At 41.0% G+C, this 12,952-nt stretch overlaps 2 protein-coding genes across 2 annotated transcripts in view; both read left to right on the top strand.

The window, feature by feature from the left end:
- LOC145497267 (leucine--tRNA ligase, cytoplasmic-like) overlaps positions 1-12,952 on the top strand; it is a 41,699-nt gene that overhangs the window by 26,770 nt on the left and 1,977 nt on the right. Inside the window, exons 27-34 of the mRNA XM_081477093.1 lie at positions 359-429; positions 1,538-1,700; positions 1,995-2,063; positions 3,714-3,854; positions 4,840-5,058; positions 5,761-5,865; positions 6,170-6,274; positions 11,916-12,134. Of these exons, the coding sequence (XP_081333219.1) occupies positions 359-429; positions 1,538-1,700; positions 1,995-2,063; positions 3,714-3,854; positions 4,840-5,058; positions 5,761-5,865; positions 6,170-6,274; positions 11,916-12,134 (1,092 nt within the window). The remainder of the gene's footprint in view (positions 1-358; positions 430-1,537; positions 1,701-1,994; positions 2,064-3,713; positions 3,855-4,839; positions 5,059-5,760; positions 5,866-6,169; positions 6,275-11,915; positions 12,135-12,952) is intronic.
- Positions 6,312-11,919, top strand: LOC145497259 (uncharacterized). Its single transcript, XM_081477083.1, has one exon. The coding sequence runs from the start codon at positions 8,254-8,256 to the stop codon at positions 9,862-9,864; it is 1,611 nt and encodes a 536-aa protein (XP_081333209.1). The 5' UTR covers positions 6,312-8,253; the 3' UTR covers positions 9,865-11,919.

Below are 12,952 nucleotides of genomic sequence, written 5' to 3'. Positions count from 1 at the left end.
GGTAGCCGTGTGGTGTAGGTCACTAGTCTTCGAAATCCGACGTCCCTTGTTCCAAGGATCCACTCTGTCCTGGCTGAATGTGTTTTCGATAGAACCGAGTTTATGACAATTGAGATTCTTAGTAAAGTTGTGTTAATTTGCAATATTTGTTTAACAAGCACGTCCAGGCTGCGAGTGTGTTTAACCTCGAAACACAAATATAGGGTTACTTCACCCTTTTATTACACCTGTTTGCACATTTTGGAGTAGAAGCGTTCAATTCGTTTTCAACAACCAGCAGCTCGTTTGTTGCATCATGTTAGTTTAAATGGTTATCCCTGTTGTGTGTTGACAGTCATTTGTTTCTTTCTGCAATCAGGAGATGCTCGCTTGTAAGGATTCTCTGCGTACTGGGCCAGCAACCTGTTTTGACGATCGAGTATTTGAGAGGTGAGTTTGATTTTGTTCCTGACTTTTTCCGGTGTGGTTTTTGTCCGTATCGTTTTCATCTTACTTCGAGGCAAACACAAGGTGGAAAGAGGCACGTCGCAAAAGAAGGCGTCTTTCACTTGCTCCTGTTTGTTTGTTGTTTTTTTTCATGCCAAAGAGGGAAAGCACGGAGGAATGCTTCGATTTCTCGACTTAGAAATGGCATATTGTAACAACAAATAATCCAAGACAAACGAAACCTTTACAGCTGTGTCCATATTGTAATCTATTTCCATCTCTACCATCGTTATTCATTGTCACTTCCCAATGAGTTCCTGTCATTTGACGAGTGCTGTTCTACAAAATCGAACCATTATTGTTGTGTTTCCCGTTAACTGTAGCTCTGATTTCTGCCTCCGTTTTCAAGTTTGTCTATATCGTAATCCATTTCCAGCTTTGCCATCGTTAGTCATTGTCACTTCCTTATGTGTTAACGTCATTTGTCGAGTACTGTTCTGCCACATCAAACCATTGCTGTTTGGGTCGTAGTGCTAGAGACCTTTAGATCTGACGACGACTTTGAGATTTCCCTCAGGCTTGCCTGCATGATGAGCGCACTACAACCAGTTGCAAAGTAGTTGAGATATCTTACCTTAACGAGAGACAACTCTTCACCGCGCTATTGCGTATAATCTTTCCCCTCCCCCCCTTTCCGATGTTGCTGCCTAAGCAATATCATGTACAAAACTTAGATGAACAACATTGATTGGGGGAGGGTGGGGGCTGATTGATATTTTGTGACATCTTCGTTATTTGTGATTCATTTAAGTAAGTAAAGCCATTTTTTGTACAAAGTGTGTAAACATTTTTGTAACTGGTTGTGACTATCGTGTCGAAACGCAGCTCTGTCAACTCGTCGCTGGCAGCTCGTCGACATCAAGATCGAGTTTGCAGAGATGAATTTTACATAATTTTTTGACCGTATTATTACTGAATAGCAGAAACACAACCTAGCCTGGAAAAACTCGAACTCCTCGGCAGATGTAAAGGTCTCGATTCAATGACCAAGTTACTTGTTGATGCGACAGTTCTAAATTCGATGTTTTGAATTTGACGATTTTATTTTTAGTTCTATTAACAAAGCCATCGACGAGACAGACACTAACTATAAGAACATGATGTACAGAGAAGCGCTAAAGACTGGCTTCTATGAACTGCAGGCGGCTAGGGACAGATACCGAGAGGGCTGTATGGTGGGCATGCATAGGGACCTCGTGTTTCGGTTCATTGAGGTAAGATGCACCGAGTACATTTGGCACCTAGTGTTAGGAACAAGTAGGTTATGGCCTTATAATGGTCAACTATTATGAATCTGTGATCCTAGTTTGCTCTGAACAGAAGTACGCAGTTCTTTAAAGGATATATCATCTCAGAAATGTTTCCTTTTACTAAAGGCAAACGTTTTTCAACGCAACTTTGGATGAGTTCATATTTCCTTAATTAATGAACTAGCAGGCCAACCTATGCCCCGCCATGTGCAAATCATCGTGCAATTTGTTAAAAGGTAATATTATTTCTGTTGTTAGGTTCAAACGCTGTTGTTATGTCCAATCTGTCCACATCTCGCTGAACACTTGTGGGAGCTGATCGGAAAGGTACGTCACCTAAAACGAAACGTAGTATGCTAGTTCCATTCAACACTCATGAAAAGATCAGGAATCTTTACAAGTTCTCCTTCCCTTCAGCTGTAGGATTCGTCGTCCATCTCTCACAGATAACGTGGGTTTATTCTTTTGCCTTTGTCAACTGACTTTGAAAATTTTAACATCTTTTTTAAGCCTTGTCTTAAAGCAAGACAAACAGCAGTGTTGAAGCCCGGGAAGCGAGGGGTGGGTGTGTAATTTTCCGTAGACTTTGCAGTTGTCAACAACGGCGGAGTTTTTTTGTTGATTTAACTTGTGACCAAGTTTAAGCGTGAAAGTTTACTTCTATAACCGAGGGCGGGATTATTACTGAGCGATACTCTTCCCGTACGCTTCCGAATAAGTAAGAGTAAGAGAAAATTTAATGATGTGGCTCTCGTTAACATTCAGCGTCTTCCAGGCGTTCCGTTAGTTGGGGCGCAGCGCGAAAAATGGCGCACGAGAAAATAAAAGAAAAGCGCGGCGCGGGAAGGCAAAAGAACGTTCGCTCCTCGCACAAAGCTTCTCTCCTTTTTTCGCTCCGCCGTTTCCTCGCGCTGCGTCTCAACTTACTGAACGCCTGGAAGAGGCTAGTTAAAATTGTACTGTCCGTGCTCTTTCAGCTAACAGGGCATAACACCCAAAATTACGGCCCCGACTATTGTAATTGTAAATGTCATTAGGAGCTGTTATGAACTCGTTATAAACTTTTGGCGCATCAAGATCGAATTTGAATTTGGAATATTGCCTTTTGTAAAGGGAGAAAAACCGGAGAACCGGGGAGAACAACCCTCTAAGCAAGGGCGAAAACTGACAACAAACTCAACACACTTTGACGCCAGGTCCAAGATTCGAACCCAGGCCACACTGGTGGAAAGCGAATTTCACACTACTGCGCCACCTCTGCTTCCCAAATATATCCTGCGAGCAGGCTCACCTTTGAGTCACGCGCGAGCGGCGAAGAGCAAAGCGATCCGGTGGGAAGGAGTCTGGTGAAGAGGCTCGATTTCGCGCTCGCGGCTTGTGCTCCAACGTGAGCCTGCTCGCAGGCCACCCAAATAGGCCATCTCCGAGTTGCCCTCTCCCTCTGTGTCAAAACGAGTCTAAGTACGAACAATAGGCCCTTTGCAGGATCCGGTCACATAATACGGAGTTAATTATGCTGGGACGCAAGTTACACAGTGGGACTCTCAAAACAAAGGAAAGTCGGGCTGGTACTGGTACGAGTTCCTTTGTTTCGAAAATCCCACTGCGTAACTTGCGTCCCAGCATAATTAATTCAGTACCATGTGACCGGATCCTGCAAAGGGCCTATTCATATGAAAATGTGTTGCGCCTACAGGTTCATTTTCATGCAAATCAAACTCATTTTCATATAAAAGGTTTTGCATGAGGACTGGTTTTGAAACAAAAGCAAAAGGATTCGGAAATGGCCTATTGACTGATTAGCTAATCATAGCCCTCGTAGCCATGTAATAAATATGCATAACATTTTTTAGCAGTAAAATAAGCATTCAGCTATTACTCACGTGATAGGAAAACAATTAGAACAGTTGTTCTCAGACAGGACCCGCCATAATGCTATAAAAGCGATAACTAAGTCTTTCGTGCTGTTATTTGCAGAGTGGAAGTATCATGAACGCGTCATGGCCGGGAGCAGGAGAGGTTGATCAGCCACTGTTGAAATCAGCTGACTATTTATCAGATCGCGCGCATGACTTCCGGGTACGAATCAAGGCCATGATGAACCCCAAAGGAAAAAAGGTAATACCATAAAAAAATAAATGATTTCATTTAAAATGTTGTTAGCATTACTGTGCTAATTGAGGACACTGTACATAAGAAAAAAATTAATGCAATAGAGACATGTTCAAAATCCCAACTGGTGGAAGATTATCAGTCAGACAGAGAAACTGTCAGTTGTTTTTTCGCAAGCGTATTCTGGGCTACTGAGTCCAACTTCAGCTAATGACACGATAGACGATTTGAACTAAGGGGCCTCATGATGTCAAATCCAACATCTCAGACCATTCGGCCACTCTGCCCCACGTAACGCACTGAGTACAGTGACAGGGACCTGAAACAATTACGACGGTGACGGTGGGGACGACGCCTACTAAAAAATGGAGTTATATTGTACCTTATATTTTGCCGTCGTCGCCTGCGTTCTCCAAAATACACAGAACTTGGTCATTTCACGTTGTTGTTTTGCGGAAGAGTACAGATATTTACAATGCCAGTGCATAGCCATTCGTCTGCTCATTAAACCTTTTCATTGGTGACGTTTTCGTTGCCATTACCGTCGTGGTTTGTTTAAGCTTCCCAAGGAAATGTGAAATGTGAATTGTTCGTTGCTGTGTCAAAATAGGAGAATGATTGCCATTGTTCTTTGGCTCTCATAACTATCTCGTGTTGCTCTTAAACGTCTAGCTGAAAGCACTATTCTCTACTTGCAAAATCCCATAAAAAACCTCTGTTACCCCCCAAAAGTTTGCATAATCATTGTTTGCACTTTCTCCTGAGACATGAAGATGGCCCAAGAGAAATCTAAAACAATGCCTATGCAAATATTTTGGGGGTAAAAGAGGTGTATTATGGGATTTGTGCAAGTAGAGAATTTCCCTTGAACTGATGTCAAGCATTGTGCACAATTTTGTTCTAGTTATAAGGTCCATAGTCTTGTTTTATAATAACAACATTGACTGTGAAGGATTGCTTTACCTGAGACCTGTTTTGTGTTTGTCCACAGAAAGATGCAGCCCCGCCCAAGAAACCTACCCATGGTATCATCTACGTGGCCAGCTCTTACCCGGCCTGGCAGCACGCCACTCTTAACACCCTTAAGGAAATGTACAATCAACTGGGAGGGAACTTCCCTGACAACAGGGACATCATGAACAGGATGAAACAAGTACCAGAAGTGAAGAGTGCCATGAAGAAGCTGATGCCTTTTGTACAACACGTCAAGGTACCGCAAGTAGAAACGAGTTATTTACGATTTTTTGAAAATACAATAAATCAAATAAAATGACAGTATTTAGAAAGGAAGCCACATCAGCCTTAGCTGGTTCTCATGCAGGTCCTCTGTCCTGGTCGAATTGGAATTTGGAGATGTTGGTATTTGTGGAGAGGGGAGAACAGGAGAACCCGGAGAAAAACCCTCGGAGGAAGGCGAGAACCAACAACAATTTTACAATAACTGCAGAAATTCTCGCACGCTCATAGGCTAATTTTCATTGTCAATAAGCGGACATACGCATGAATTTTTATAATTTATGCGATGCGGCAACGAGAGAGAGCGGACAATTTGTTTTCGTAAAAAACATATTGACGTCAGTTTTTCATGCGTCTTTCCTTTTATTGACAATGAATTTCGTCATAACATAGTCAAAGTAGTTTGCGGATCATCCACAGCTACTTTGACAATGTTATGACAAAATTCATGATTAATAACAGGACAGACGCATGAAAAACCGACGTCACTTTGTTAAACTCAACTCACATATGGCACCGGGCAGGAATCGAACCCAGGCTACATTGGTGGAAGGCGAGCGCTCTCACCACTGCGCCATCCCTGTTCCTCACTATGCTCTAGTGTTACCGTAGTTTCAAGTGGATTTTGTTTTCCGTCACTCTATATTAACTGGCGTAACGTTTTATTGTGTGACAGGAATCTGTGGAGCGTGATGGTCCAGCGGCGTTAGAGACCACTCTGCCCTTTGACGAAAGACAAGTTCTCGACGAGAACAGGCCTTTCCTTACAAAAGCTTTGGAGGTAAAAGTCAGTTTAGTGTAAAAACGTATTTTCAGAAAAATTATATCCAACATGGAATTGTCTATGTACATAAAACCAAATTCCTGGACAAACTTTGAAGTCACCACTCTGCTAGTAACGCTAGATATTATGGAATGTATCCCATCATAGACAGCAAATCCCAAATATCCCACACACCATGGACAAGCGCGCATTACCCCAAACCGGGTGCAAAGTTTCATTCTTTGACTTATATCCGAACGCGGAAGATCTTTGTGACATATCTTTTTATAATTTTTCCGAATTGTTTGATTTTATTATATAGTTGGTTAGTGTCGAAGTCAAACCGTCAAGTGAAGCAGACAAGCGAATTCAAGAGGATTGTGCTCCAGGAAAACCATTCTCGGTATTTACAGTGAAGGAAAATCAGGTTTGTTTACGATTTGTTTGTTCCTGATCTTGTTTCATTTTGACTTCATTTGCGTAGTGGCGATCAATTTCGCAAAAAAAAAAAAAAAAAAAAAAAAAACACAATAAGCACTTAATGACCGGCCCCAAGGGAAACAAAACTCACTGTTTCCCTCGGAGCCAGTCATTAAGTGTTTTTTTACACCTCCCAACTCAAAAATAGAAAAAAAAAAACTGCGAAAAATCGGCACGTGACACGTTCTCCTCCAATCGGAAAACGTATTAGAATTGGACAGAATCATATCACCTAAGGTGATATGCTTCTGAATTGGAAGGTAGAACAGTATGTTTTTCACATGGTGTAGCGATATTAATAGAGAACGAACCATTGGATGAAAGCAGGATCCTTGATGTAATTCGCTTCAGTGCTCGACTCTCTCCAGCTCTATCCCAGAGGTTTGCACAGATAGACATGAGTGTTTTACTAGAAAATACAGCACTCGTAAAATTCATACAAAACTTACATCCGGTACCCGAGTGACGTATTTCCCTATTTTCATTAGCAAGGATATTGATGGCTTCATTTCTCACTTTTTCACGGTTGTTTGTGAAACAGTCAGGTTTTTTTATATATCATAAAACGTAAATAACTTGTAGGTTTTACTTTAGGCAGCTCCAATATGTACTCTCCTCTGAGGTTATAATTAGTTGATCTCAGTAGCTCTCCAATACCTTTGGGGACTTCATGCCCATGGACAGTCTTGTAAACACCGGTGGCCATTTTAACTATTCTTTGATTATGTGTAGACAGCAGGTTCAGTTGTTTAAGTTGTTTAAATAGGTGTTTAAGGAGTACTTAAAGATCAGTTTTTTACACATTTCTTAATTTACTTTGTTTCGTTTTTTTTTTTTCCACGGGGTTGGAATGTGTTCATGTCCCATTCTTGTGTTTTAGCCTTTCCTATCGCTTTGCTTTAGCCAGTTCAACCACATTATTAAACCACAAGCTTTCTTCCCTTAGTTCTGGTTTCCTTGCAAGCTGAGAAGATTCCTTGTTAACTTCCCGTAGCAGAGGACTGCGGTTTATTCTTTCGCATTTATTATCCTTATTGTGATTGGCAAATGTATAATTAATTTTTAATTTTTACTGCAGTATACATTTATACATATAGAAATCCGAAAAGAATGTTCCAAAAAAAGTCAAATGTTATTGTTTATAGTGGTCAATGTGCATAGCTACACGTAGTTAGTTCACAAGCATGCCACTTAAACTGACAAATTATGTCTAAAGGTTAGCTTAACAAGTGCTAATTAGCAGCAGCGATCAGTGCAGAATCATTTCTCTCCAGCCAATCAATAGAGAGCTTAATCTGACTACGACGGCAACGGCAACAAGAACGTCACCAAACAAAAGGTTTAATGAGCAAAACAATGGTTGTGCACGTGCGTTATAAATATTGAAACATTTCTTAGCCGTCCTCTGCAAAACAACAACGTGAAATAACCAAGTTCTGTGTATTTTGGAGAACGCGAACGATTTTCATTTTCATTTCAGTATTTTCATTTGGAATTGGACTCTGGCATTACATATTTAGCTTGAGGAAGTTCTGAGACCAACAGGTGCACTGAACAGATCTAGACAATTGCGACATTCGAAGGTAAAAGAGAAATTTATTTTTTTGCTAGGCGTTGTCCTCTGGGTCGTCACTGCTTAAGAATAAGCTATCTAATGTTTGATTAGGATCGAATGGAAATTTTACCTTGAAACGGAAGTACACCTGTGCCCGACATCAACTATGGTTTTCATTTTCGTTACCTAGTCGATATGCACAAAACTTGACCATAAAGGGGTGTACACTGCCTGTCATAGGCACTAAAATAATTGAAAAGAATAACATAGAGAGTTGCGCCATTTTCTGGTGACAGCTGTTCCTCAGAGTGCACGAACTTCATGATATGTTGTGAAATTTCTGCAATTTCCGCGCATTAGAGCTAAGTGAAATGGGTATAAGTACGCTATTGGAGGTGTTTGGTCAAATTCTGTTCCACTTTACGCGCGGCGTAACAGAGCATTACAACCCAGAAGAACCTGAATTCACCACAGAATCGTTTGGCTATGATCCTCTACAAAGCACAGGTCGAGAGTGGTATTATCATTCTGTTGATGAGCTTACTTACCAAGAATACAGTGACAGGCAAGTCACAAGTTCGGCCTTTATGGCGTCAAGAAGTATTCATGCGAGGCTTATAAACGCCTGCTTGCCAGACGAAAACCAAGAAACAGAAACAGACGAAGATAGAGCAATGGCTTGGAAGCGACTTCGGCCATCGTTTCTACGGACAGCTTGTCAATCCTTGTACAATGGAGCTTTGATATCATTTCTGGCTGCAATTATCATTGGTATAATCTTCCTGCTGATCTCGTATCTCTGTTATAAAACTACTCTCGACTGTGTGTTTTACTCGAAGAAATTAATAGCAACTCATGTGCAGTGGATACGAACAATCTCGGATGCTGTTTCCGTTGTCTTCTATTACATCTGGTTATTTGTCAATCTATTATTTCTTTTTCGTCCGTATCAGCTGAAAGGCATGAAGAAGAAACTGCTCCTGGTTTGTTTCGTGGCGTACTGTTTGGACATATCTTATCGCGTTTCTTTGCAATTTCTAGCCACGCCGTATTACCTATGGCCAACCAAGCTAATCCAAGTTCCAATGTATATTGTTTTCCTTGTTAGTGTGTGTTGGCAACTGTATCTTGTCGGTATGACCTTCTCCATGCGATCAAGAACAAACCTTTTAACTTGCACTTGTAAAATGATAGTGCCAATCTGTTTACCTTTTATCAATGGTATTTTAATATGTGATTACCTTTATCCATTTTATATCAAACAAGACGTCGAGGGAAAATTGGTCATTGCTCTGTTCTCCCCTCTCACTGGAGTCGTTGTGAAAACAGTATCACGAATTTGTGTTCAGCGGTTGTGGAATTTAACTCATCCGGGATATTCCTATGTCCTATTAGCGCCTATGTACCTCTGGTATGCAATGGCTTTTCGTGTTTTACAAGCTGATCTTGACGATCTGCTATACATCGCAGTTCTTGGAATCATTCATGGAGCTGCCGAAGTCCTAGAACGAAGCGTCATGGTCGTGATTGATCACTGTTGTCACATGCTTTGGAAAAGAGAATCGTCTCCTTGGGGAAGTTTTCGCACTCCTCGTCGCGAGAGACTAATGGCTGATATTGCTATCATGAGCATGTTGTATGAATCAACTGCCATAGTGTCCGTCAATGGATTGATATACTTGTCTCAGTTTGTTTTCATAGAAAACAGCTCCCTTTTAAAGTTGTTACGGTCTTTTGCCATTTCCACTTCAGTTCAGCTGGTGATCGAGTGGTTTTTTACTAGCATATCTCTTGCGATCGAGACTCGCTATCAGAACATGGCTGTCATGGCTGTTTGGCGACGAAGATGGAAAAGACACATCTCGGTAGCGATTATAAATATAGTTCCAATAGCTGTGTGGAACAGCTCTTGTTTATTAGTGCTACTAAGTGCACGGTTCAGCCCAAGCCTCGATAGGCCATGTAAACTACCGTTTGCTTGAGAATTTAGAAAAGCTTCTCGATCCTGCTTGCGTTTTCGAGAAAAAGGAAAGAAAGGAAAAAGAAATAAGGAAAAACGAAATACGTTCATCGATTTTTTTATATATTTATACAAATATATTTTACCTTTTACTGAAAATTATTTAAGCAGGAAAATTAACGTAAGTAAAGTTACAGGACGTTTCGAGGACTTCATGTCATCATTGTCGTTTGAATAAATTAAAGATAACAGCAAGGCATGTTTATATTACTTTGGATGTGAGAAAATGAAATTGGCAAACGTTACATGAAAACTTTGATGTAAAAAGTTTCGCGCGAACGGAATCCGCTTGCGTGTTCAGTTTGGGTCTTTTGTTCTAAATCAAACTCGAATGTTTAATCTTTGGAATGCTGTTGATTGCTGTTGATCGTTTTTTTTATAAGAAACTGAATATTATGTTAACGATTTTTTCGAAACTGCTAGCGTTTTTCTGCGCAAACTCTTGTGAAATATTATCAGGTGGATTGTAATGTAATTAGTGACGACTTTCTCTTGTAAATTTCGCTTTTTATGACGAAAGGCCCACCATAGAACAACATTTTGTTTACTTTGACGGTGTCTTCATGGAGGGTTTCAGACAACGGTTTAAGCCTTCTGAACATTCACATTTTTACTGTGGCTGATGAAGTTCAATGGAACCGAACGAAATATTCCACTTTTAATAAGAGTTTTTAATTGCGCTCTGAGTACAGAAGCTATTTTATATTTTAATCATTCCAGAGCAGGAACAATATTTTTATTCTACTTAAATTGTTGCCTTCCGTAAGAAATGAGTTCTTCTCGTCTCTAAACATTTCCAAACATTGTCTGGGAACACAAACATGGTCGCCGTGTTCATAAGGGGCCAGCGTATGGCTGCCCTGTTTTTGTAGCCCCTTGCATGGTTATACTGGCAACCAGTATTCCCCTTGGCTTTGTTATAGTCAGTAAGTTGCATGAAAGAGATGCTGGATTCAAAAACGTTGCTGTTGTTGTTGTTGTTCTTGCTTTGAGCGAATTAGAGAGCTCTAATAAATGCCAGGAATACGAATCACTCTGTTGTGGTACCAGCGGATGGGGGAGGGGGTAGTCTTTTATCTGGACAGAAAGGCTTCACCTTGCACGGCTGTCAACCTTCCCCGTATTCATGCTGCCCTTGGGCATATCTGTATGCACTTACTTTTACTGCCATCTGACCTTTCTATCGTTTCCCTATAGAATCCGTCAAAACAAAACAAAAACTTCCATTCGAGATACGGCTGTCTCGACAAGTAAAGGCTATGAAATGCAAAAGAGCTTTAAGTTAGTCAAATGTGCATTAAAAAACACTGGATTATATTAGACGAAACAGAATGTAAATTAAGCTCAAATGAACAAATTGACTTCAGTTTTTTATGCGTCTGTCCTCTTGTTGACGATAAATTGCGTTATAACATTGTCAAAGTGGCTGTGGAACCACTCGCCTGCGGCTCGTGGTTCCGCAGTAAACTGACGGCGATTTGTTTTTTACAATAACGAGACCTCAAAATGGTCAAATACCGGGAATAAATGAGGGGAAAAGACGCCGTAAACTTGCCGTAAACAAAGATAAGTGAATTTTATTCAAAATGCCGCGAACATCGTCAATAGCTTTTCTCGCTTTTTGATTGGCTACTTAAAAAAGTTCATAAAATCTCATTGGTTAAAAAGTTGACAGTTTGACAGCGGAAAGTTGAACTTGAAAGCGTCCATAAATTAAAAATTTATCCGTCTGTACTCTTATTGATGATAAAAATGAGCCGATCAGCGCGCGAGAAATTAGACAGTTATTGTAAAACGAGGCATCAAGGTTTGTTATCTACAATATTATTCTGGGGCATGTTGTCGGTGTTTTTGTCTAGTATTTGAGGGATTATCTCTCGGGGCGGGGGGGAGGGGTGCTAGTATCGGAACATCACAACTTCGTTAAGCTGTGAATCTTAATTATTTGATCTTGCGCTGATTAATTCAGTTTCTCCAAGGTTATCTTTTCTTCAATATTTTCTTTTCCCGCAGATCAATGGTGTCGATGGCTCCGGTAGTACTACAGAAGCCACTGATAAGTCTCCCCTACCCTCTGAGAAACAACCCAACACCTCCCCCGTGTGTCGGTTTGTAAATGTGAAACTTTGTGGAGTTGAACCAGCGCAAGGTGTCAAGGGACACCAAGCCACGGTGCTGTTAGAGAACCCCCAGGGAAAGCACCTGTTAAATTTGGACCATTTGACACGGGAGGTACGTATCGGTACAGTAAGGATAATGAAAGTCCAGCAGTTTTCAGCGGAACTGCTAGAAGTCACGTGACCAAGCGCTGCGGTCACGTTCGGAGTTCTCAACGCAGGTTTTCAACGTCGAGAAGTAGGTTTTCACGGAAGCGATTTACCTGAACAGTTTTATCCTGAATCTCTGTTTATACCGTGTACTTAGGAAGAAAAGCAGTAAACCAGTCTTTTTAGTACATTTTTAGACGTAATTTTTAGCGAACGAGTGAAAATGGGTCTTTTTGTTGCCATTTGAAAATCAAACACTGCTGTTTTCTGGAAATTCAATATGGCGGCCTGTGCAAGTGAATAGTTCTTTCACGTTGTCGTAGCTAAAGCGATAGGTCTAGAGGTTATAAACGTGTGACACCAAGCGCCTAACCCGAGACTGTCGTTTGCGGTTTGCGGTTAACATGAAAACTAAATTGAAAGCTAAATTTGAAAGCTAAACATGAAAGCTAAATTTGCGAGCAAGCTCACGTTTGAGTCGTGCCTTGTCGTTTCGCTCCACTCGCCGATTTCAGCGGCTTCACGTATCTCTCGCGCGAGTGATACCTGCTCGCTGGTTTAGCTACACTGTTCTGGGCATCAAGTTGGGTTTTGTGTCGGAACGTGTTCTGTCTTGGGAAGCAACGTTTTGCCTTTTAGTGAAAACGATAGGGAGCCGGCCACGGTGGCCAAATGGTCACTCTTCTTATTCAGTCAGGGGCAAAATCTAAATCTGGCAATCATGGATTAGGGTAGGTGTTTTTCCCCGCAGTTTTGTCGCTGTAGTTGTATAAAGTATTTCCA

This window comes from Orbicella franksi, chromosome 9 (assembly GCF_964199315.1).
Source record: "Orbicella franksi chromosome 9, jaOrbFran1.1, whole genome shotgun sequence".
In the NCBI taxonomy this organism is placed as follows: domain Eukaryota; kingdom Metazoa; phylum Cnidaria; class Anthozoa; order Scleractinia; family Merulinidae; genus Orbicella; species Orbicella franksi.
Note: the sequence above shows the minus strand (reverse complement) of the source record. Positions and strands in the feature narration are given on the sequence as shown.